Below are 25,947 nucleotides of genomic sequence, written 5' to 3' on the forward strand. Positions count from 1 at the left end.
CCTTAGTCACACAGCTGGTCCTGGGGCCAGCATTGGGCCAACTTCAATGCCTTGTCTTCCCCTGGAGTTGCCCTGTGTGCCCTGGGTCCAAGGCTGCAATTTGGGATGTTGCCTCAGTTGCCAGGGTGGCCTGAGAAAGGCTGCCGGCTGTCTCTATTGCCTGGACAACAGGGTACCAGGCATCCATCCATCTCTCCATCCTGGCCAGGGTCTGGGCTAGTGGCTGCAGGTTTAAGTGGAGACAAAGCCCAGGAACCTGTTGAGGGTTGCCCTACCCATTAAACCTTCTCTGAGCTTCCCTTCCGTTAGCTTAAAAATGAGAATGAAATAGAATCTACCCCCGGCAGCATCAGGGATCTGGGCCGGGGTTGCACAGAGGTGGTCTGGGGTCTCTGGGCATCCTTTACCACCTCCTGGGAGAGGTGAGAGGGCAAGGGAGTGGGTGGGTGGCAGGGATGTGAGGGTAACTCTTAGGAACACAAGCACGTGACAGGTTAGCTCACTGGGTCCCTGCCGTAGCCCCATTTTGCAGGTGAGCAAACTGAGGCTCAGATCACTCTGAAGTGGCCAGTCAAGGGTCCCAGGGCCCTAAAGAGCCCAGGAACACAGGGAAGGTGGCTTCCCAGAAACCCCAACTCTTAGTGTCTTCCTGGCCTCCCCCCGGCCTGCTGGACAGGTGCCTACTGCAGCCACTGAGCAAGTCCCGTCTGCCAGCCCAGCCTGTGGGAGGCCCAGCCACCCTCAAGGCCACGTGGCTTCCCCTGGCACATTCCAGGAACCCGGGACCAGCTCGCACCCGCCAGGCCACACCCTGCTCTGTGCCTTTGCTCAGGCTGGGGTGCCTACGTCGAGCACCTTCCCCACTCCACGTTCATGTGGGCAATCACGCGCCTTCTCTGCATGAGTGACTCCAACTCTCCTCTCCCCTGGAGGGGCTTCGTGCCCCTCCCCTGGGCCCTGTACCCGACTCACCGATGCCAGAGCCCCGAACCTCTTTCTCCTCACTCTTGATCCACAGTGTGGTGCGTAGTAGGCCTTCAGTGACGTCTAAACAAAGACGCAGCCCTGGCCGTCAGGCTCCAGGCCCCTGCCTGGCCTCGTGGCAGAAACAGATACAAGCAGATGGATGACGAGGCTGCGTTTCTGAGGCTGGGGTCAAGTGCAGGACACCCGCGGATCAGGCAGGGCTCACCCCAGGTCTCCCTCCTCCACCCAGGGGAGCGAGCACTCCTGAGCCCTTACGATGCTTCCTCCTGAAAGCTCAGCCACCTGGGTTTAATCCTCCCAGGGGAAGACAGGGAGTTTATGGATGAGACAGAAGGCTCCGGGCTCCAGAAGCAGGTGCGGGCTGAGGTCACACACCTTCTGTGGGCGGAGCCTCTGTTGCAGCCTTGGACCATCCGACCCCAAACCTGGTGCCCTCCCCAGCCCCCCACCGGGTGGAAAACTCCGGTGCCCGCAGGGGCCAGCCAGGTGACACAATGAGCAAAGCAGCTGCCACTGGGTCTTGTGGGAATGTGGGCTCCAGAGCTGCCAGTTCTCGTTAGTTTTCAAGAGAAACCAGACGATGGGAATTTTGGGTGGAATTTTAGTTCTTCTTTTCAATATTGGCAACCACATCACAGTTTCTTTTTACTGCAGCCAACAGGGCAAAGAAAAAGATGTTTGTGGGTGGCATTTACACCCTTCAGTGATACGATGTCATCTGGGTGGGGGTCCTAGGGTGTCCCGCCCTCCCTATCCACACCCCTGCCCAACAAGAGCCCCCCCAGAACCCAGCGGCAGCTCCACGTGCCCCCGAAGGCACCCCCAGCTTCCGCCTTCACTGCCAGAGGCAGGAGGCAGGGCCCCAGCCCCACGAGGGCACCACCCAAATAGCTATAATCAGCAGCCTCGCCAAGACTTCAAACTCACCCAATTATCCTGCGAGGGAAAAAAAACACAAAATGAAAACAAATTAACATGTTTGCATAGAAGCTGCTGCAGCAACACACACAGCCGTACACACACACATGCTGGCGCCTGCCCCAGCGAGGCTGGGAGACGCCGCCCCTCCCCAGGCCCGGCATCCACCTGGCTGAGCTGGACTGGGCCAGACTGGGCCACTGCCCGGGGCCAACATGTGCCCTTGGCCCGGCAACTCGATTGTCCCCAAACCTGGCTGGGCGCTGAGTCCACCAGCTTTCGTTGTCTTTACTTTTTTTTTTTCGTTTCCAATTGAATAAACACATGAAATTCAATGTATGCCAAAATTCAGCCTCATGGAACTTGAAGCCCGTTCTTCAGATGGGGAAACTGAAGCAAGAGAGGCTAGCTGACCTGCCCGAGGCTGCACAGCTGGTGAGTGGAAGAGCTGGGCTTTGGACCTAGACCGATCCGCTCTGGCTCCCTTGCTGTAACCACCACACCGTCTCTGTGACTTCCTTCTGTCTGCGGGTCACATGTCAGACGCCTCAGCCTGCTGGTGTCCAAGGCCCCACCCTCCCGCCCCTCCAACCTGGGTGCATTTTCCCCTGCGTGCTGTCTCCTGCCGAGGGCTGTGGCTGTGGTGGTCAGGACGGCAGAGCCAAATGGATCAATCCCTGATTCATCAGTTTCTTGCTGGATGGCTTTGGCCAAGGGGCTTTCCCACTCTGTGCCTCAGTTTCCCCTCCTGGAAGATTAGGATGATGATATTCCCTTCCTCAGGGAGATGAGGAGATTCAGTGAGTGAATGCCTACAAAGTCCTACCTCTGGCATCTGCCCGTGGGATGGGGTCCCCTCCTGGCCCCACACCATTCAGCTGGCTCTTTAGAGGAGCCCCGGTTGGGTGCCTCTGGGCTCCGAGCCAGACACTGCACCCCCCAGAGCCCACAATCAAGGGGGCCCAGAGGCCTGTCTCTTCCAGGAAGCTGTTCGTCCCGGGAAACAACCCCTCTTGTCTGGGTTCCCTCGAGGCTCCGTCTGATCCGGGGATGGGGTTGCTGGGCACGTGTCTGATCGCTGCTGCTGTTTCTGATTCTTCTCCGGGTCCCTGCAGCCTGGCGCGCTGCCAGTGCTCAGGCAATTTCTGTCAGTGGGAGATTTAGTCCCCTCGACCTGAACCTGTGTGCACTGGGCGCTTGTCCCTGGGAGCTGATGGAGAAGCAGTGCTGGAAGGACTTGGGGTTTAAGATCTTGGATCCCAGAGGCCCCCAGACCAGGGCTGCGGACGCCTCCCAGCCCCCTCCCCCTGCCCCGCAAGACCGCAGACAGACCCTTTCCCCTCTCCAAGCCCCTTGCGGTCGTCTCTGGCCCATGACTGTGAGAGCTGGGGGTGGACATTGCCACGCAGTGGACTCCCAGTGGGCGGTAGATTTGAAGTTGCTGAGCGGGCAGCAGAGTTACCACTGCCCCTGAGTGAGTGACCACGCTGATGACACACACATCACGCGACTTGGTCCTCACCATGACGGGACGAGGAAGGGGAGGTTTCTAGCCCCATTTTACAGATGGAGAAACTGAGACCCCAGGGGATTCAGTGAGACTCAAGAGAGCTGTCCTGGCAAGTGGCAGAGCTGGGGTTCAAACGGAGCAGTTCTGGGTCATGCTTTAGACGCTGTGCTGTTTGTTCCCTCCTGGATGCTGCTGGTCTGGAGCTGAAGGGGGATGTGCCTCGCAGGTCTGGACAGTGGGGACCAGCAGGGCACTGTCCTGACGGTGGTGGTGGTAGAGGGTTAACTCCATTGGCCTCAGGATGGCCCCTCCGGCATCAGCTTCGGCCTACAGTCAGGGCCGGGGTGACCCCCCTCCCAGGCGGCAGTGACCTAGTGCCCACCCCGGGAATGGCTGGTGCCCACTTGGAATCCCAGCCCTCCCTTGGCACGGCCCCATCACCAGGCTTCACGCCCCGACCTTGCCCTGTGGCCTCGGAGGAGCCCTTGTCCTCTGTCCCCCGGGAGAATGGGAGGCATGGCTGTGCCCGCACCTCTCAGGATGAAACGTGGCTCCAGCGCATCGTCGCTGCTGGAGGAAGCAGCCCTCCCCTCCATCCAGAGCCTTCCCAGCCCTTGCACCTCATCCTTGGGACAAGGCCGGCGTGGCCTCCAGCCAATTCTCTGCTCACCCTCCTGCACTGACGAACACCGGCTTGGTTCTGTGGGAGCCTGGGTATTCCAGATGTGTGGAGGGGTCTGTTGGATGGAAGTGGTCAACTCTGCAGTGAAATGATGGTGGGGGAGACTCCGGGGGCCAGAGCAGACGACTGGAGAGGAGCTGGGGGAGCCGTGAGCCCTGGGTCTGCAAGGAGTGGTCAGGAAAGAAGGGCTGCAGCGTATGGTCTGTCTGTTCAGTGCGGATTTGTTGACCATCTGCTATGTGCCTGACCTCGGAGTGGACTAGAAATGGGTGTATGAGTCCCCAGTCTTGGCCATCTCCCTGCTGTGCACCTCTGGGCAAGCCAGGCAGCCTCTCTGGACCCAGCTTCCTCGCGGGGGGCTGTGGAGAGGGTCAAGGTAGGGTGACATTCAGCACAAGGTGGGTGAGAGCCAGGGAATCACACGTTTGGAGGTCCAGACCCCCGCCCCACCTCGTGGGGGTTGGTGGAAGCCATTTCTGTGGCTGCGGCAGGGGGCATAGCCCTTGACCCTGAGAGCAGAAGCCCGGAGCCAGTGGGGTTCACGAAGTGGGGAGAAAGTTTTTTCCTCCCCCACGATGGAAGTAACATCCCTCTTTTAGTCATTTTGGCATTTGGAAATGAGTCTGATGAAGAGAGATTTGACTGTCACCCAGCTGCCCAGAGCTGGGGACTTGGTCTCACACTGGGGTGTAAGGCCTGTGGGGAGGGCCTGACTTTGCATGGCATGAATGGGCGTCCCAGTCCAGCTGGGCTCACGAGAGTAGGTGCGCAGACACAGCCTCGGCGGTCCTGGGCCCTGCACCGATCAGCACGTTCCGGCCCCCGGCTTCTGGAGCCGCCCGCCCGCCCAGCAGCCCATTGTCTGGTGCTGGGGGGCTCGGAGCAGCCGTTGTTCTGCACACATCTGATCCCGTCTTTTCCACATCAGATCATTTGTAACCGTCACCAGGCAATCGGCACCGTCGCTGATTCAATCTCGGCTTTGTGCTGTCACAGCCGTTTTTCTGCGCCGGGCTGATTTTGAAAGGAGGCCCATCTTCTGGGCCTGCTTTTCAGAAGCCAGGGGAGGCAGGGAGGGTCTTTGTGTGTGTGTGTGTGTCTGTTCATGCCCCCCCCACACACACACAACATGTGCATACACACACAAGCCTCTGCCTCTCATCACTGAGGGTCGGATTTGAAGTGAGGTAGGGGGACGAGGGCCCCAGGCCCCACCCCTGCCACCTGCTTACCCTGAGCACCTACTGTGTGCCCCCCTGTGCAAACCCAGAAGAGCCTGTGCACCAGTAGGGGAGACGGATGTTAAAGTATTCATCAATAAGATCATTTCAAAGTGGCCATGGCAGTGAAAGACCTACAGCAGTGACAGGATAGTGGCGGGGCCAGAGGGTTGCCAGCTTAGACGGAGTGGTCAAGGAGGGCCTCTTGGAGGAGATGACATTTGAGTTGAGGTGTGAATGAGGGGCTGGAGCTGGTCCAGTGAGTGCCACCCCAGCTGAACTCTACATGTGAAATCTTCCCCAGATTTCAAATACATGTTACCAAAAAAACCCATAAAATATCTCACTAGTCAGTTTTGAATATTGGTTATATGTTGAAGTGATACTATTTTGGATATATTGGATTAGAGACAATATATTATTGAACATAATTCCCCCTGTGGGTACTAGAAAGTTTATAATGACATTATATTTCTACCGGAGAGCCTTGGCTCTGGAACAGGGGTCCCCAACCTCGAGGCCACGGATCGGTACCCCCTGTCAGATCAGCGGCAGCATTAGGTTAGAAATAAAGTGCACGATAAATATAATGTGCTTGAATCACCCCCCAAACCATCTCCCACAGTCCTTGGAAAAATTGTCTCCCATGAAACTGGACCCTGGTGCCGAAAAGGTTGGGGACTGCTGCTCTAGAGTATTTACATAGAAACAAAATGGTGATTGCAAAGGCCCTGGGGTGAGACCAAGGTTGGCCTCTTAGAGGAACAGGTGAGCCAGGGGAGAGGGACAGTGGCTAGGGAGTGGGGAAGGGGTTCGCGCAGGGCCTCAGAGGATACAGTCAAAGATGCCTTGAGGCCAGTGGGGGAGTTCTGAGTGGGAAAGGCGGTGATGTCCACAGGAAGGCTCCGCCTGGCCTATGCAGGGCATAGCGTGGCCTGAGGGGCGGCCTGGAGGTCATGGGCCACACCGTGGGAGAGGAGTTTCTTTCTGTTTGTTTTTGTTCATAATTTTATTTATTTTGTCTGCGCTGGGTCTTCGTCGCTGTGCGGGCTTGTCTCTATCTGCTGTGGGCAGGCTTCTCATTGTGGTGGCGTCTCTTGTTGCAGAGCAGGGCTCTAGGGTGCATGGGCTTTGGTGGCTATGGCTCCCTGGCTTAGCCGCTCCACGGCATGTGGGATCTTCCCAGATCAGGGATCGAACCCGTGTCTCCTCCATTGCCAGGCGGATTCTTTTACCACTGAGCCACCAGGGAAGCCCAGGGGCTTCTTATAGAAGAGTCGTTGACAGGACCTGCTGGAAGGTTGGCTGGACCAGATATGCTTCCCTGCTTCCTGATGCTAAAGCTTACTGTGTCCGTTTGTCCATCCCTCCACTCCTGGATTTCAAAGCTTCCGGGCCTTTCTCTCCTCCTGCTTCTCCCCCACCCCACCACCTCTACCCTCCATGGCCACTGCCTCCCTGAGCAGTGGCTCCCTCTCGAGTCTGTGAATTTACAGAGCACCCCAGCTTTGTCTCCAGGTGGTCAGTGGTTGAAATCCCTTTTGAAAATTTTCCTTTTTTAAAAAAAAAAATTTATTTGGCTGTGCCAGGTCTTAGTTGTGGCCTGTGGGATCTAGTTCCCTGACCAGGGATTGAACGTGGGCCTCCTGCATTTGGGAGCACAGGATCTTAGCCACTGGACCACCAGGGAAGTCCCTGAAAAGTTATTTAAAAAAGAAAAAAACAGAAATGATGGCCTATTTACCATAGAAAAATTATGAATACAGGAGAAGCCCAAAGAGGAAAAAATCAGAGTCCCGGGGGGGGGGGGGGGCGGGCACTGTGGCACAGCTAGGGCTGGAGCCCAGGGGGTCTGGCCCCTGCACCCCAGCACGAAAATCCAGGCACCCTGAGGCCAGAGGACACGGAGGGAGCTCCCGGACCTGAGCGGGGTGTGGGGACACCGCGTGCCCAGCCTCCCTCACAGCGAGGCTGGAATGGGAGACCTGGCCCATATAGGGGTGGGGTTTGCCACTTGGGGGTAATACATTTACGTCTGTGCCCGAGTGCCCTGGCCTGTTTCCCCGCCCCTCTCTGGATGGCTATACTCATCTCTGCCCCAGTCTGACCCCTAGAAGCATCTGTTGATCTTGGCTTAAAGACTAGCCCTCAATGGCCACGTTTGATTCCCTACCATTCTTCCCCTCCCCCCAGGGTCTAATCCAAATGCCCGCCCGCCCCAGGCCCACCTCTTCCAGCCCCTCCCCCTCCTCGGGCCGCTTACCGTCATGGGTACACAGACCACGCACCAACAGTCGGCTCTCTCCTGCTCCCGGGCCTGGGGTGGGCTAAATGAGGTGATGTCTGTAAAGTGCTGAGCCCATAGGGAACACTAAAAATAAAAGCAAGCTCCTATTACTGCTCGGCGTATTAGATTTTCTCCTTCCCTGTTGCTGGGTTAACCCTGAACTATGGATGCAGGGCCCTGGAGCAAGGGGAGGATGGCCGGGTGCACCCAGCCCATCTTGGCTCTGCACTGGGTCTTCCTCCTTCCAGACCCGTTATCCCTAGAGTCATCTGGTTACCTGTTGCTCCTCCCGGAAGGTTCCATGAGCTCCCCTCCCACAAAATACTGGGCTGGGGCCTTTCTGCTGGGTTCCTCCATCCCCCATGATAGCATCATAGCACTGATGACATTGGGTATTGATTCCCGGCTGCAGGGCCCCCCTCCACCTCACCCCACCCCGTTGTTGGAAAGCAACTGCCGCTTGCCATTAAAGAGCCAAAGCCAGAGCTAGGAGAGGAACAAATGACTTGTAGGATCGGACCCTGCCCCTGACAACCCCCGCCCCCCACACTTTGGGATCTGGCTGTCAGAGAAGAGTGCTCTCAGAAAAGTTGGGTAGGGGCTTCTGAGGTTTGAGGTCTTTGTTCTCCCAGCTCAGGCTTCCTGGAGGTTCATTTGCATGAGAATGAGCACCCCCCTCTTCACTTACTGTGGTGGGGGCTCTGGGAGAAGACTAGCCAGGCTTGTGGCTGGTGGCAGAGAGAGCCGAGCCCAGCCCAGCCCATCGAGTGGGGGTGCAACTCTCAAGCTTTTGTGGAACTGCCACTACTCAGGCACCCAGCACCCACTCTTAGCCTTCCCTGCCCTAACCCAGCACTTGTCCACAGAAAACAGCTCTCCCCACCATGAGGTCTGGGGGACCTGCCCCCATCCCCTCTGTCCTGGTGACCTGCCTGGCTGGGCACTGGTGCGATGTCTTGGTCTTCCCGGCAACCCAAAGCTGCTTCAGGCTTTCTGTACTCACCGGTTCTCTCAAGTCTCCACACGCTTGCCTGTGTGATTCTCCACTTGGGACCTCCTCTCTTTGCCTTCACTTGGCCTTTTCTTACTTACCTGTTGATAATAATCCCAAATGACACTAGCAACAGCTACCACTTAGGGAGTTACTACTGTGACCCTAGCACTTTATAGACTCGGAGAGATGGAGGCATTTGCCCAAGGCCAGACTTAACAGATGCGAACTGATTCATTGGAAAAGACCCTGATGGTGGGAAAGATTGAAGGCAGGAAGAGAAAGGAATGACAGAGGATGACATGGTGGGATAGCATCACCGACTCAATGGACATGAGTTTGAGTAAGTTCTGGGAGTTGGTGATGGACAGGGAAGCCTGGCGTGCTGCAGTCCATGGGGTCTCAAAGAGGGACGGAAGACTTGTAATAGATAAAGTTGGGATTTAGTTAAGGAACAAAGCTCAGGCATCTGGCTCTGAAACCCGGGACACAATACGGTCACCCTCCCTATGAGGGAGTGGGGCTGCCCCTTGTCCCTGGCCCACCCCCCAGGCCAGGTGGGTTGGCTCCATCAAGGGGACACTTGTCTCCCTGCCTCGTAATTGCCCTTCTGACGCACACACCCCTCTCCTGGCATCTGCCTCAGCATCTAGCCCAAGACCTGGCACATAGTAGGTGCCGAATTTGTCAAGTCATCATCTGTAAAGGTTGGAGTGTTCCCCGAGCCAGTTAAGGCATGGTAGTTCCCGTGGCAACTGACTCCCAGGCTCCGCCCCGGCCCTTTCTCCCGGTGCCCGCACTGGGAGCTGGCCGTGGTGCTGAAAGGCCGCAGCCCACCCCATTCCTCAGCCCTGCGTCCCGTTTGGCTGCTTCCTGAGCCCAGCCTCGCCCCAGCTCCCTGGGCCAGCCCATCCTTCCTTCATGAGACGTTTTCCTGAGGGCCTGCTGTGCACAGGCTCCGTGAACCCACGGAGGAGGGATCACGGACAGCCACTTAGGACACTCCAATGATTCATCAAACATTTATGGGGCATCTTTATGTCTCCAAAAAGCCTTTGAGGATCCTGGGCTTCAGTTGAACACCAAGTAGAATTTCAAGGGCTTCAAGCAGAAGGGATGGCATGGGCTAAGGCCTGCAGGTGTGGGGCGAGAGGGACATCTTGAGGGATGCCTGCCTCTGGACGCCACTGTCCACCAACCCGAATTTGTGAATGGCGATTCTCTCTTTGGCATCCCCTGCAGCCCTGAGCCACCAACATCAGTGGCTCCGGTGCCCTGCCGCCCAGGGTGGGGTCCAGACAAGGTGTTAGGAACTATGAGGACGAAATGGAGGGGTGCCAACCCCTAAGCAGGAGGCTAGCATCTCTGTCCTGGGAACAGAGGGAGCCAGGTCATGTTCTGTGGCCAGATTAGCATTTTAGAGAGGCCTCTGGCCTGTGTGGGGCAGGAAGGGATGGATGTAGCAGTAATCCTGGCCATGGATGAGGCCTCCTCTTGAAGGGGCCAAAGCCGTCCCCCTCCCCCAACCTTAAAAAGAGTGAAAATCCCCTTTCTGGTGTTGCTGCAGCCCAAACGGCAGTGGGAAATAATCACTTTTCACAGGCCTCTTATCCACAGCCAAGCCCTGCTCCCGTTTAATCAGCAGTGCCAGTGTGACTTGAAGATTCCTGGGCTTGAGAGATCAGGAGAGGGGTTAAAGAAAATTACCCTCGCCTCCTCCATGCTAATGTAATCTCTAACCAGATCTGCCTAGCTGAAGCTCAAATTGCTTTTTAGATTAACATTTAATTATTAACAGGGTCCCCTGGAAGGCCTCGGGCTCGGGGGCTTGGAACGGGAATGGGGGAGGGAGCGGTAGGAGGGGGTGGGGTGGGCTAGTACTCTGGCTGCCTTGCAGAGAGAGTTGGGGGGGTTAGATGGGGAAGGGGCAGGGGAGAGTGGGGTCAGGAAAGGAGTGAGAAAGGAGACAGCAAGGAAGAAGAGAAGCGCCAGGATAGAGGGGCAGAGAGAGCAAGCGACAGAGATAGAGACAGAGGAGCAGAAGACAGACAGACAGGGGATCCGCCTGTCGTAGGGGAGGGGCCGGGCACCCTTGTGGCACTCTTGGGTGAGGGTCCCTCCACCCTTCTGTCCTGGTCAAGGTCAGGCAGATCCTGCCCCTTCCGGTATAGGGGGGCATTGAGCTTTCTGAGGCTTTGTGCTGGCCCGGCTCGGCTCCTGGTGGTAGGAACTGGTCCAGAGAAGGGAGCCACTCAGGCCACACAGTCAGGCTCCAACCCAGCTCTCCACAGCTCGCAGTCCAGTGCTCACTGCCCCTCCCAGGTCCTGGGCCTCCTGCCTCGACTTCAAATTCTTCCCGGCAGGTGGGGCTGGGCCGGGGGCAGAGAAAGGGTGAAGGAGAGCAAGGCTTCAAGTGCAGTGCAGGGGTTGGAGGTGAGAACTGGGGGAGTGGGGAGTGGGCGGGGGCACTCCTGCCCGCACTGAGCGAAGGTTATGAGGTCTGGGGAATAGCAGGCATCTCCTTCACCTGTTATTAGGGAACCTGGAGTCCCGACTGTCCACTTGACACTTAACATCCTGGGTTTTATCAGCCTCCTGTCTCAACCCCTCTCGACTGCATCTAAAACCCTTTAGACTGCATCTAAATCCCACTGGTGTGGACTCAGCCCTGTGTCTTGCACACGACTAGTGCCCTGGACTATGTTGGAAAACCACACGGTAACATCTCCTTGTGTCCAGTTTCCAAGGGCCTCCCCTGATCAGCTGGGCCACTCACCATCAGGATTCTGCAAGGGAAACTGAGACTCAGAGAACGGGTGTGACTTCAGGGTCACTCAGCCAGTCAGAACCCTGGGGCTTGGCCCCCGCCTGGCAGGTGCCATCCTAAAGCCTCCGGGGCTGGCCCTCTACTCTGAACTCGTAGTCCCACTAGACGCTGGGAAGGCCTGGCATGACCTCCTCTCAGCCACAATCCGTCTTTGGCCTTGAGTGGAGCCACAGAGGCCAGAAAGGGCAGCTCCCGGGAGGAGGGAAGGCTGGGAGCGGGGCTTCACAGGGTCACAGCCGCCTCCTGCTATGGAAGTGTGTCCCTGCCTCCCACCCGCTGAGGGCCAGCCCAGCTGGTATGGCAAGGGCAGACTCTGACCTGCAGGACGCCTAGGGGAGAGTTCTGCCCACCTGCCTCTTCAGGGAAATAGCGGAGGCCGAGGGGAGAGGTCAGGGAATTCCACTTCAAGCAGGCCGGCCTTGGGAGCATGCAGTCTGGTTGGATATTCTATCTTGGCAGGACATCCTCACAGATTTCCATCCTCCCAGCACATGGCACGGGGCTGGTCCCCAAAAGATGTTCCAGGAGTGTTTGCTTCCTGAATTGAGTGAGTGAATGGCTGGGTAAACGACGGCCACCTCAGAACGGTTCCCTCCTGGAGGCAGGGCCTTGCTCTAGCCATCTCAGGATTGCTCTGCCCATGTGGGCCTCTTAGATTGTCCTCTGTGAATGTCCATGGGATGAATAAGTGGCCTCCTGGGGGCCCACTCTTCCTGCTTCCCTGCTTTTCGTCTCTCTCTCCCCGTGATCCTAGAGCCTCCTGGAGTGGAACCAGAGACTGGGGGGAAGCACGACTTTGCTTCTGCTCCTTCCTGCCCAGCTGCCTGCGAGATGGGGGTCGACCCCAGCCCCCAACATGGAGCCAAGGCTGGAGGCCCGAGGGGGCAGACCCTGGCTGGGCTTGATGCCCTCAGGCTCTGCCACCTGAAAGCGGTGTGACCTTGGCCAGATGACGTCCCCTGTCTGTGACCGGTTCCTCTTCTGTGAAATGGGCCTAGAGATAGAAACCACTAGGGAGGCTGCTTGGAGGAGGACACGGTGAGGTGTAACAGACTGGATGCGTGTGGGGCGTGGCCCAGAGGGAGCTTTCCGTAAATGCGCGCTGCTATTATTAGCACCAGCATGTGTATTGTCACTTCCAGCTCCCCGTTCCCACTGGCAGCATGGGCAGGGGTGGCTCCCCAACACCCCTGCAGCCAGACAGGCTGGGGGAGATGACAAAAGGCGGGCCGGGCCAAAGGCCCCATTCCCTGCTCTTTTAATAAATATAAAGGCAGCCTCTAGACATCCGTCTGCTCTGCATTGTTCTGCCAAGGCGAGCAGCAGACTCAGTTCCTCCTCGGACTCGGGAAGTTCCTTCCTTTCTTTCCCCTCCCCTGTCACATTTCCTTTATCTAAATCCTCAGCTATGAAAGGGCATATCGACAGCTGGGGGCATTATCTGGTGGAGGGGACCTTTTCCTAGGGGTGCCTCCGAGATAAGGCGTCTTATCAGCCCCCGCGTCAGGGACGGTAGCCAAATCAGTCTAATCATTGAGGCTTGTGACATTTCCCCCTCTCTCCCCCCACCCCACTTTTATATTATTAAAGTCACAAAAGACCTTGGGCTTCTAAACAGCCTGATTTGCAGATAGGGTTTCAAAATGAGCAGCTCTCCCAAGATGGTCCCTGGCTGAGAGAGTAGTCATGAGTCGGGGTGGGGGCTCTGGGCGGCTGGCTTTCTGCAGACAGGGGTGATGCCTAGCAGAGAGGGGGCGGGGGAGGTCACAGAAAGATCATGACTGTCTTAGGCACCTGCTCCAGTCCTGTCTCCGGTTTGCTGTGTGACCTTATGCAGGACACTTGGCTTCTCTGAGGCCCCCATCACTTCCATCTGACAATAACTAAATTCATGGATTCGGCCAGTCATTCAACACCTACTTATTAAGCAATTGCTCTCTGCCAGGCATTGGGAAGAAAGAGACAAATAAGACATGGTCGTTGCTCCTGAGAAACTCAACAGTCCAGTGGAGAGAGACAGACACGAAAATCGGCAATTACAGCTCTGTGTGATTAGGGTCATGAGCGGGGGTGGCCAGAGGAGGGGACCTGAGTCTGAGTTACAAGGGATCAGATGGCAGTGCTGTGAGCGGACAGACCAGCTCAGGTAAAGGTTTGGGGGCTGGCGGGCTGGAGGGAGCGATGAGAGATGGCGGAGGGTGAGGGGGCAGGTCATAGTGGCCTTGAGGGCCAGGCAAAGAGGGTTAGGCTCTATTCTGGGACCAGAGAGAAGTTTTAGGGCCAGTAAGAAGGTTGTTTTGTCTTGTTTGTAGATAATGTGTGTGCATGTGTTAAGTCGCTTCAGTCACGTGCAAGTCTTTGCAGCCCCATGGACCATAGCCTGCCAGGCTCCTCTGTCCTTGGGATTCTCCAGGCGAGAATACTGGAGTAGGTTGCCATGCCCTCCTCCAGGGGGTCTTCCCGACCCAGGGATTGAACCCATGTCTCCTGCTTTGGCAGGCAGGTTCTTTACCGCTGAGCCACCTGGGAAGCCGTAGATAATGTGGATGATACCAAACTGGCCTCTGCCCTCCCTCACCGGACTCCACCACCCACCTGCCCCGGCAGCAGGGCACAGGGTTCCTGGGAGAAGGGGCAGGGGGTTGGGGTACTGGGGGCCCAGGAAGAAATCCATCTTCTCCACGTGCAGCCGGCCGCTCAGACGGCTGGTCCTCCACGAGCGCGGGACAGACTGAGCCAGGCGGCTGCACCAGGAAAGCTGAGCTGAGGCCTTCCCGTGGACTCCATCTCCCCTGGGGAATCCTCTGTGGGCCCTGAGCTGGGCCTCGTGGTCTCTCACAGCCCCCAGAACTGCCTGGGCGTCCACCATCTGAGCACCCTGAAACCAGAGCCCCACGGGGAGGGCATTTGCTGGGGTCTGGTGGTAGTTGCCCAGTCATGTCCGACTCTTTGTGACCCCATGAACTGTATCCCCTCAGGCTTCTTTGTCCACGGGATTCTCCAGGCGAGAATCCTGGAGTGGGTAGCCATTCCCTTCTCCAGCAGATCTTCCTGACCCAGGGATGGAACCTGGGTCTCCTATGTTGTGGGCAAATTCTTGACGGCCTGAGCCACCAGAGGAGCCTGAGGGGGTCTGGGGAGGCCTCAGAATAGGCGGCCTACCCCTCACCCGATAAGCACTGCAGCCCCTGGCCTGCCCTTTTCCACTGAAAAGCAGGCTAGGGTGCTTGACCCCTGGGGAAGGGGGGGCTCTGGAGAGGGGCTGGGCTTCTGGGCGCCTGGTGAATGGCCAAAGGTGGGGAGGACCGCCCAAGGTGGGGCTGGGCTGGGCCAGGACCCTGGAGAAGAATGAGCTGGGAGGGGTCACGGAGGTGCTTTTACAAGGCCAGTGAGGGGCAGGAACTCCCCGGGGGTCACACAGGCCTGGAGGTGGGGGGACTTCTGGGCTTCCAGCCCAGGTTTCCTCTAGGTGCTGACCTCCCTCCTTCGCTGCCTAGTGCTGCCCCAACCTGTGGGCAGCGGTGCAGCCCAGTGGAGAGGGGCCAGGCTCACCCAGCCCCTGGCTGCTGAGTACCCCGGGGAGGGCCCCGTCCCCCTCTGGGTTTCGTCTTTGGACAGAAAGGGCTTGCTGGGGCCCTGAGGCCAGCTGGCCTCTCCCCTCTGTCCCCCAAAGTCTCCATCAGAGCAGCGGGAGGTGGCCGGCGCTCTGGGCTAGAGTGGGGACCCGAGGCCGGGCTGCCAGGGTGCCCCCAGGCCTCTCATCTTCCAGGCGGGCACACGATGGTGTGTGTGTTTCCGTGGACGGCCCGTGAGTGCTGAGAGGTGCCGGAGGGGCGTGTCACTTGGGGTGGGCGAGGGTGTGTCAGGGTGTATCCACCTGCAGGAAAATGGATGTGGTGAGCGCCTCCGGGTGTGTGCGGACGCCCAGCACGGCGGGTGTCGCGTCCGAGGGGGCCTGGCTGCCCCCAGGAGTGCAGTGTGTCCCCAGGGGCCCCCGGCGCGGCCTGCTGCCGACTCACTCCCGTCCTGAGTCCCCGGGGAGTGGCGCCTCCTTCCGTAGTCAAGGGCTTTCGTCCCTGCAGTAAGCCCCACTTCATTCCCTTCTTCAACTGTGTAATTTCTGCCTGATTGTAATGGCATATTTTAAAATTACCAGAAATCAAAGCCAGGAAGCGGATACTGAAGCTTTTATCGCGTCGCTGCGTTAAGGCTGGCGATTGGGGGGTTGGGGAGGGGAGGCATTAGACCCACCGACCCTCCCCCATCCACCCCCCATCTCTCTCTCCCTCTCTCTCTTTTTTTTTTCCCTGAGACAGTAATAGGAGAAAATTGGTTTTGAAACTGAATAAAAGTCCCTTTCAGAGTAAATCATTTCTTTCAGGGTACCTTTGCTGAAAGTAAAATAGAGCATAATGAAAGGTGGGTACGTGATTGTCTTTCATTTACCGAGAGTCCAGGACAGACAGGAGGCTGCAACCGTCTCGGGGAAATACAAGATTGGAATAATTGCTCGGTAACAAGGAGCTTGTTGTGAAATTAGTATCTTAAGAAAGTAGTGAAAAAAGGCTTTTCCTCATGAATACTTCATTATTAGAAGAAAGCGGCAGAATTTAGGGCTCCAGACACCTGTTTAGTATTAAATAACTTCCCTTTCTTCCCCTTCAACACACCCTCCCTTCTGCTTTCTTCTTTTTTAAAACCAGCCGCCCCGCTTGGCAGCTTGGGCCTTGGCAGTGGGGGTGGGGATGGGGCACCCGGGCTGGGTGGCCATCAGCAGTCTCCACGGTTGAGCCTACACCTGGGCCTGCCTTTCCCTGGCAGGAAACGTCCCACCGTCTCCTCATCCATCCAGGGCAGGCGCTGCCCATGTCATCTTGCCCCTCAGAGGCTCCGGGTTCTCGGGGGAAGTGAGGTTTTGTGTAGATAAAAATGCTCGTTTCCGTGTGAATCTGGGTGAGTGAGCCCACGTGGACCTGTCTGGAGCCACGCCTGAGTCGCCCTGGGTGGGCCTTGCCTTTTCCGTTTGGGCTCGGGGACTTGGTCAGGGGGCCTAGTGGCCTTTTAGGCCTGGTCTCGGGGCTCAGTCTGAAACCAAGGTCAGGCTCAGCACAGGTCACCCCTGGTTTTCGTGGGGACCCCACCCTGGACATCTCACCCCTCCAGGTGCACTGGGAAAAGTCTCCAGACTGAGGTGGTGGCGGGGAGACCAACACTTCAATGAGTGGGAACCCCGTGTGTCACGGGAAGTTCCCGACACCCCTCCCCTCCGTGTAGCTTCCCATGATGACCCTACAGATCGGGGGTCTGTGCCCTTGATGAGCTCAGGGCTGAAGGTGGGGAGTGGGGAGGTGGAGAGAGGGGCATTGGTACAGATTTGCTGGCACGTGGTTATGAGAGAATGGAGCCCACCACCCCCCAAAGGAACGTGGAGGGGAGCTGCTGAGAGAGCATGCCTGGGGGTGTCTGGGAAGCCCCCCCGGAGCAGGTGTGACCCACACAGAGTCGGGCCGGGCGGGGAGCTGGGAGGCAGGCCTGGAGTGGCCCGTGTGACCAGCACCTCCTCTCCCCTCCTCACAGGGACCCCGCCACAGAGCGCGCCCCGCTGCGGGCCCCCAGCTCAGCCATGCTGGCCTGTCTGCAGAGGACCCAGAACGCCCCCGGCCAACACCTGGCCTGCCCGACCAAGAGCCTGGAGCTGCGCAAGTGTGAGTGACACGCCCTCCCCGCCGCACTGGCCCCCACCCCTTCCTCTGCCCGCTCCAGGCCCCCGGGGCTGGCATCCTCCGGGACACACCGAGCTCGCCCCAGCTTGGGCCGTGGCAGGGCAGCTGTCAGGCGGGGAAGGCCATCCCTGTTCCAGCCTGTCCCCCCACCGCCAGCCTGCTCTGGACGCTCTGTGCCCTCCCAGGCCTTTGGGAGGCGGGGGTCCCTCCCCGGCAGTGGCACCCACTCCCTTTGCCTGGCTGACACCCACCGGGCGCGACCTTCCTCCCCAGCAGCCTCCTCCGGCCCCTTACCAGCACTGGAGCAGCGCAGGTTTGAACCGTGTGGGTCCATCTATACATGGATATTTTTCAGTAGTGAACACCACAGTGCTCCAGGGTCCGTGGTTGGTGGAGGAACTGAGGATGTGGAGGGCCAACGGTAAATTACACTCAAATTAACCCCCATATTGTTCAAAAGTCAACTGTTGTCCCGAATGAGATCCCAGCTTGGGGCTTGAATTGCTGTGTGGTCTTGGGCATGTCCTTTCCCCTCTCTGGACCTTGCTTTCGTCAACGGGTCAAGTTAGGGAGCTGGACTTGGTAACCTCCAAGGGTCTGTCCTCCTTTACCATACAGGAGAGGGGTCCCAAGCCTTCTGATCTGATTATTCTTAACCACCATAGATTTGTTGTTATTTTTTCAGTATTTAGAAACATTTAAAAAAATAGGGAGATATTCATAAAAATCTGGATCTAGTGTGTCTTGAATACAAATCAGAGACTCTGGTAACACAGGCCTGTGTTCCTCCTGGACTGCAGCTATTGGTTAGAACAGAACGCCTGCATCTTTAAGGGGATATTCCTCTCCTGTTCACCACAGTCCCCAGTTCCCACCCTTCCCTATTGCCCTCTGTCCTATATCACACAGGATCAGTTACCATTTATCACTGTGTCTATATTGTTGCTTTATTCTTTTTTTAATATGTATTTATCTTTAGACAGGGGCTTCCCTGGTAGCTCAGAGGTAAAGAATCCACCTGCCAATGCAGGAGACATGGGTTCAATTCCTGGTCCGGGAATATCCCTCTGGAGAAGGAAATGACAACCCACTCCAGTATTCCTGCGTGGAGAATCCCATGGACAGAGAAGCCTGGGAGGCTACAGTCCATGGGGTCTTAAAGAGAGCCGCTGAAAAACAACAATCTTTAGACATGGTAATATACTCATGTAGTCCAGTATTCCAAAGGAATAAAGGGGTAGAGAGACAAAGCCTGTCTCTCCACTCCTGTCTGTTCTCCCAGATGTTTTATGCACATGCTGACAAATATGTGTGTCTACACGTATTTTATCCGCTGTCCTGTGCCTCACTTTTTTCACTTAGCCATACATCCTACATGTCAGCATCTGAAGAGCTCCCTCATTCTTTTGCCACAAAGTTTCTCATAGCATGGACGATCCATTATTTATTTGGCCAGTCCCCCAAGGAGAAGCATACCCAACCTGCCATTATAAGCAGTGCAGCAACAAACTTTGTCTCTGGATACGTGTCACAAAGATGTGAATAAAACCACAGCATAAATTTCTACAAGAGGAAATGCGGGGTTGAAGGTATGTGCATTTGTAACTTTGATGGGTGTGGTTTGAGTTATCTGTTCATCCTCTTGATCTGTTTTTGCCCCACTGGGTTTTGTCCTTATTGATTTATAGGAGCTCTTTGTATATGATGGAATTAGACTTCTGTCTCTCCTATAAACTGCAGATGTTTCCCCCAGATTGTCATTTGTCTTTGATTCTGTCACAGAGGACTTTTTTTTTTTGATGAAGTGAAATTTCTCAGTGCTTCCTTTTATGGACTTTGGATTTTATGTCATACTTAATGTCCTTTTTCATGCTGAAGCTGTTAAAAAAGAATGAGAGGGAGCTTCCCCAGGGTTTCTTCTAGTTCTTCTCTGGTTTAATTTTTAAAATACATAATCTCTGATATGTTTGGTAATTTATCTGGTACAAAGTTGGGGTATGGATACAAGTACATTCAAATATCGGTGCAATGCTGATTTAATTATTGTAGCAGTATAATACATCTTAAAAATTGTAATGGCTTTGTTGAGATATTATTCACGTACCATACAGTCCACCCATCTGAGTGTACCGTCAGTGGTTTAGTATACTTACAGAATTTTTGCATCCACCACCCCAGTCCATTTTAGAGCATTTCTATCAGCTCAGAAGAAATCCCTTTACCCACTCCTTCATCTTCCGTTCTCTATAGATTCCTCTCTTTTGCCCTTTACTGAGAAGGGACTTACACAGTTTGTGGCCTTTTGTGACTGGCTTCTTGCCCTCTGCACAGCGTTTTCAGGGTTCATCCATGTCATAGCATGTGTGTAACACATTTTAATATTTGATGGTGCTTCCTGCTTGTTATTCATCATTTCTCTTATGCAAAAATTCCTTGGCTGTTCTCTTAGTTTTCTGCCTGGTCCACAGAATCAACTTATCTAGGTAAGAACAAAATCCTGTTTGGGTTTTTACTGAGATTGCATGCAATTTATAAATTAATTTAGGAAGAAATGACATTTTTATGATGTCGGTCCCTCCAGTAACACGGTCTGTACCTTTCTCTTTGTTCAGACTTTCTTCTGTGTCCCTCAGGAACGTTGTTAGTATTTTCTTCATTTAGACCTTTGCACATTTTTAAAGTTTCCTGCCTCTGGAACGTTAACCTTTCTTGGCTAATCTTTTCTTCCATAAGTGTTGATTTAAAGGCTATTAACTCCTGCCACCTTACTGAATTTTGTTGTTTATAAATCTTTTTCAATTTAGTCTCTTAAGTTTTCCAGTTATGCTATCAAATCATTCGTAAGCAATAATTTGACCTCCTACTTTGCAAGTTTTATACCTTGATTTCTTTGTCTTATTAATGGTGCCTACTATCCCTGGAACAATAAAAAATAATAGTGGCAACAAGAGACATTCTTGCTTTGTCTCTGACTTTAACCAGAAGCTTCTAGGATTTCCTCATAACACAAAATACTGGTTTAGGGGCAGATACTTTATCAGGTTAAAAGTAAGTGTCTACCTATTCCTGTTGTATTAAGATTTTTAAAAATCAAGAATGGAATTTGAACTTTTCAGTGTCTGTGAAACTGATCATATGTTCTCCCCCCACCCCGCCTTGTTCTCTTAATATGAATAATAATATAGATTTCTTAATAATGAACCAACCTTGCCTTCCTGGTTGGTTCCCACTTGGTCATGAGAAATATTTCATTCTAATGTACCATGGGATTGGATTTTCTATTTAATAGGAGTTTTACTTCAATTTCATGAGTGACATTAGTCTTTAGTTTTCTTTTTTAGGAACAGTTTTTGTTGGGTTTTACCATCAGTGTTACACTTGCTTCACAAAGACCCTTGCTTCCTCATTCCTCTGTGCTTTATAACATCGTAAGTAGAAATGGATTATCTGTTCTTTAAAGATTGGTTGATCCTCCATGAAGCAGTCTAGGCCAGTGCATTTATTTGGGGGAGGTGGAGGCCTGGGTAGCACTGAGATGTTGGCCATTCGTTCCGTAATGATTGGTTTAAATGTTCTTGAATGAATTTAGTAAATTATGTTTCTCTAGAAAAGTACCCATTTTATCCAGGTTTTAAAATTTATCTGCCTGAGGCTGCAGAAAATAAATTCTTTTAAATGATTATGTTACCCTTGTTTCTGATACTGTATATTTTGTGCTCCCCCTTTTTGATTAGGTTAGTTAGCTAATGAGGTTATCTACCCCCCTCCTTTCCAAAAAGAAACATCTTTAGGATCCATTTATTAGTAATTACCCTTTTCTGGTTTCTAATTCATTAGTTTATGCATTTGTCTTTATTAAAATGCTCCTGGCTTTGTTTTAAAAAAATTTTTTTGAGAGGCTTAGATCTTTATACTGGTAAACAAGATCAAAAGGAAGATTAAGGCTATGAGTTCTCGGAGCACTGCTTTAGATGTATCCTATAGGTTCTAACATGTATTTTTATCAGTACTTTCTAAACTCTATGAGCTTCCCAGATGGCCCTCGTGCGTAAAGAACTCACCTGCCAATGCAGGAGACACAATAGACTCGGGTTTGATCCCTGGGTTGGGAAGATCCCTGGAGAAGGGAATGACTACCCACTCCAGTATTCTTGCCTGGAGAATCCCAGGGACAGAGAACCCTGGCGGGCTACAGTCCATGGGGCCACAGAATTTTGGCTTTGATTTCTTCTTCGGCTTCAGGCTCATCTGAGTTCCATCTATGAGTCCAGGTAGTAGGTGCTTTTGTGTTTTGTTATTTCTAGTTCTATTGCATTATAATCAGATAATACTTAGATTTCTGCTTTTTTGGACTTCAGTGAAGTTTTCCTTGCCATTTGATCGCTGGGTTTTTTGTGAGTTTTATGACTTTTTATGGGAATTTGAAAAGATGTGGCTTTGTTTTCAGGGCTCAAAGTTTAGTATTTACCAATTATATCTACCCCATTAATTCAGTTCAGTCACTCAGTTGTGTCCAACTCTTTGCAACCCGATGGACTGCAGCATGCCAGGCTTCCCTGTCCATCACCAACTCCCAGAGCCTGCTCAAACTCATGTCCATCAAGTCGGTGATGCCATCCAACCATCTCATCCTCTGTCATCCCCTTCTTCTCCCACCTTCAATCTTTCCCAGCATCAGGGGCTTTTCCAATGAGTTGGTTCTTTGCATCAGGTGGTAAAGTATTAGAGTTTCAGCATCTGTCCTTCCAATGAATATTCAGGACTGATTTCCTTTAGGTTGGATGGTTGGACCTCCTTGCAGTCCAAGGGACTCTCAAGAGTCTTCTCCAGCACCATAGTTCAAAAGCATCAATTCTTTGGTGCTCAGCTTTCTTTATAGTCCAATTCTCACATGCATACATGACTACTGGAAAAACTGTAGCTTTGACTAGAGGGACATTTGTTGGCAAAGTAGTGTCTCTTTTTAATATGTTGTCTAGGTTTGTTATAGCTTTTCTTCCAAGGAGCAAGCATCTTTTAATTTCATGGCTGCAGTCACCATCTGCAATGATTTTGGAGCTCAAGAAAAGAAAGTCTATCACTGTTTTCATTGTTTCCCCATCTATTTGCCATGAAGTGATGGGACCGGATGCCATGATCTTTGTTTTCTGAATGTTGAGTCTTAAGCAAGCTTTTTCACTCTCCTCTTCTACTTTCATCAATAGGCTCTTTAGTTCCTCTTTGCTTTCTGCCATAGGCTGGTGTCATCTGCACATCTGAGGTTATTGATATTTCTCTCGGCAATCTTGATTCCAGCTTGTGCTTCATCCAGCCCGCCATTTCACATGATATAATCTGTATAGAAGTTAAATAAGCAGGGTGACAATATACAGTCTTGACATACTACTTTCCCAATTTGGAACCAGTCTGTTGTTCCATGTCCGGTTCTGTTGCTTCTTGACCTGCATACAGATTTCTCAGGAGGCAGATAAGGTGGGTCTGGTATTCCCATCTCTTTCAGAATTTTCCACAGTTTGTTGTGATCCACACAAAGACTTAGACATAGTCAATAAAGCAGAAGTAGATGTTTTTCTGGAACTCTCTTGCTTTTGCAATCATCCAGCGGATGTTGGCAATTTGACCTCTGGTTCCTCTGCCTTTTCAAAATCCAGCTTGAATATCTGGAAGTTCTCAGTTCACATACTGTTGGAGCCTTGTTTGGAGAATTTTGAGCATTACTTTGCTAGTGTGTGAGATGAGTGCAATTGTGCAGTAGTTTGAACATTCTTTGGCATTGCCTTTCTTTGGGATTGGAATGAAAACTGACCTTTTCCAGTCCTGTGGCCACTGCTGAGTTTTCCAAATTTGCTGGCATATTGAGTGCAGCACTTTCCAGCATCTTTTAGGATTTGAAATAGCTCAGCTGGAATTCCATCACCTCCACTAGCTTTGTTCGTAGAGATTCTTCCTAAGGCCCACTTGACTTTGCACTCCAGGATGTCTGGCTCTAGGTGAGTGATCACACCATCGTGGTTATCTGGGTCACTGAGATCTTTTTTTTGTATAGTTCTATGTATTCTTGCCACCTCTTAGTATCTTCTGCTTCTGTTAGGTCCATACCATTACTGTCCTTTATTGAGCCCATCTTTGCATTAAATGTTCCCTTGGTACCTCTAATTTTCTTAAAGAGATCTCTAGTCTTTCCCATTCTATTGATTTCCTCTGTTTTTTGTTTTTTGGTTTTTTTTTTTTGCATTGATCACTGAGGAAGGCTTTCTTATCTCTCCTTGCTATTCTTTGGAACTCTGCATTCAGATGGGTATATCTTTCCTTTTCTCCTTTGCTTTTCACTTTTCTTCTTTTCTCAGCTATTTGTAAGGCCTCCTCAGACAGCCATTTTGCCTTTTTTGCATTTCTTTTTCTTGGGGATGACCCCATTAATTAGGTCTTGTGTATTTGTACTTACCTGTCACAATAGAGAAATGGGTTAGATGCCTACTGGTAATGTGTGCCTGTCTAACATTTCTTGTAGCTCCTAAAGCTTTGGCCTTATAAATGGTGATGCAATGCTGTTTAATGCACAGATATTAGTACCTTAAATCTTCATAGTGAATTGCATCCTTCTTGGCTGTATTCAATACTTTTTGGCCTGGATTCAATTTTATCTATTAAGATGGTAACCTCCTATTAAGATGCTTTTTTAATTCAAAGTTTTTCTTGAAACCTTTGCCAGTCCTTTTATTTCAACCTTTCTGAATTACTTTGTTTAGCTGTGACTCATATAATATAGAGTTGAATTAAGCTTTGTGATCCAATCTGAATGCCTTTTAAAAAATATTTAATAGGAGAGTTTAGCCCATTTACATTTATTGATGCATCAGATGTCTGGTATTAGTTCAGTCATGCTGTGCTTTGTTTTAATTGCTTTGAAAAGTCTTTCCCCGTGTGATCTAAGTTCTCGGTGTACCTACTAATCATAGGAAAGGCTGGTATCTTTTTTCCAGTGGTGCAGTGTTAAACAATTCCCTAATTTTCTATTTCTTTGACACGGCGTCTATTCCATCTACCCTAAAATGAACAAAATGATGAAATTAGTGTATATCCTTCTTCTCTCTATAGCATTTTCTCAGTGTTCACATCATCCTTTTAAACCTCTATTAACTGACTCCAGCTTTAAATATCTTTTGATCCCAGCTGTTAGAAATTAGGACACCTGTGCATTTATTTATACTTCTGATCCCCTCTCTCCCTTCTTATTGACACCATTACCTTACTCCCAAGGGCTTGTGATATTAGCATCTGGTTACATCACCACAGGCCTTTCCCTCTCAGGCTCCTAGACAAATAGGGTCCGTGCTCACCACCAGTTCTCTCGCCTTATATTTTCCATCATCTGAGGTTGCCCTCTAGTCTACAGCTTAAGGCCTCCTGTGAACCACACTCCTGGAATCCCCACACGTTCAGCACGGTCTGTAACTTTCTACTTGAATAAGCAAAGAAATCATTCCTGGGTCACTCTGTTTCCTTGAGGATTTTTTTGTAGACCTTATTCTGTTCTTTTCGACTGTTGAATGTTACCATGGAGAAGTTGAAGCCTTTTCCTTCCTCCTCTAGATTTCATTTTGATCTTTCCGCATCTTTCATGCCATGACTTTCCTAGCCTGTGTCTTGGGGTTGACCCTTCAGAGTGTTTTTTCCTGGAGGCTATGCCTTTCTACAGGCAGATCCCAGACATGCATTCTGTTATTTCAGTTTCCTTCTTTTGTCTGTGTTCCCTATGTACTCTCTTCTGATTAATGCCTTCCCAACTCTGTCTCCCTTGCATGTTGCTCACTCTTCATCCTGTTTCTCTGCCACCTTTTTTCTCCCTGTGCTCATCCCATTTATCCTTTTATAAGTTTTTTTTTATCCTACTGTTTGCATTTTTGCCTTAAAGAAACACTTGCTTAATACATTGTTTGCTTCACAATGAAATATTTAGCCATAACCTTCCTCTCTTCTGTGGCCACATTTTTTTCTGATGCGAAGTGGTGTTTTTTTTTTTTTTTGCCAACCATTATGGCCTTTTCCTTCCCTTTTCTTATATATTTTGATTAGGTCCTATGCTGGTTCAGTTTTGATTACTTGCCTCCGGAGGGTATTTCCAGGAAGACAAGGTGGGGGGCGGGGGGAACCTAAGATGTTATATCAACATTCTCAGAACTGAAGGTCCTTGGATGGTGTTCTTTCAGAGATAGGGGTTTAGAGAAATATTTGTCTGCCTCATCAAAAACAGAACAATGACAGATAATCTGGAAGGGCCTTCGGTTTCAAGGAAAAATGTTTTTCATGCACAGCCCCTCTTCCCTCCTTTACACAGCCTCCAGGGAGAACACATTCTCTTTTATAAAATTAGATACTTCACTGAATAGATTGTCCGTGGCACATAATTCAGAAAGCATAAGAATTTACAGTGAAAAATAACTCTCCTTCCCAGAGGAAACCAACATTAGCAGTTTCTTAAATACCCTCCTGAAAAAATGCATGCATGTAGGAGGGACAGCAGATACCTTTTATGTAAACATTCACAGCCCGACATGCTTCTCGGCGCCTCACCGTTTTCTCCTTACTGACGTACCTTGGGGATTATTTCCCACCTGACAGGAAGCGCGCCCTCGCTGTCTTCTGCTGTATAGGTGAACATACGTTTTCACCCGGCTCTCCATTGATGGACATTTAGGTTGTTTCTAGTCTCTTGCTCCTCTGAACGGGGCTGCAGTGAATACCACCTTCGTCCATTTATGCATATCTGTGCAAAAATAATATTCCAGGATGGGCTTGCTG

General features: G+C 52.1%; 1 protein-coding gene across 2 annotated transcripts in view; it reads left to right on the top strand.

The window, feature by feature from the left end:
- Positions 1 to 25,947, top strand: part of FAM222A (family with sequence similarity 222 member A) — a 60,064-nt gene that overhangs the window by 13,456 nt on the left and 20,661 nt on the right. Inside the window, exon 2 of one of the 2 annotated variants that reach the window (XM_043438671.1) lies at positions 17,000 to 17,127. The exons of the other annotated variant lie outside the window; for it this stretch is intronic. Coding sequence (XP_043294606.1) covers positions 17,046 to 17,127 — 82 coding nt within the window. The 5' untranslated portion in view covers positions 17,000 to 17,045. The remainder of the gene's footprint in view (positions 1 to 16,999; positions 17,128 to 25,947) is intronic. 2 annotated transcript variants of the gene reach the window in all.

Source organism: Cervus canadensis, chromosome 1, assembly GCF_019320065.1.
Source record: "Cervus canadensis isolate Bull #8, Minnesota chromosome 1, ASM1932006v1, whole genome shotgun sequence".
In the NCBI taxonomy this organism is placed as follows: Eukaryota; Metazoa; Chordata; class Mammalia; order Artiodactyla; family Cervidae; genus Cervus; species Cervus canadensis.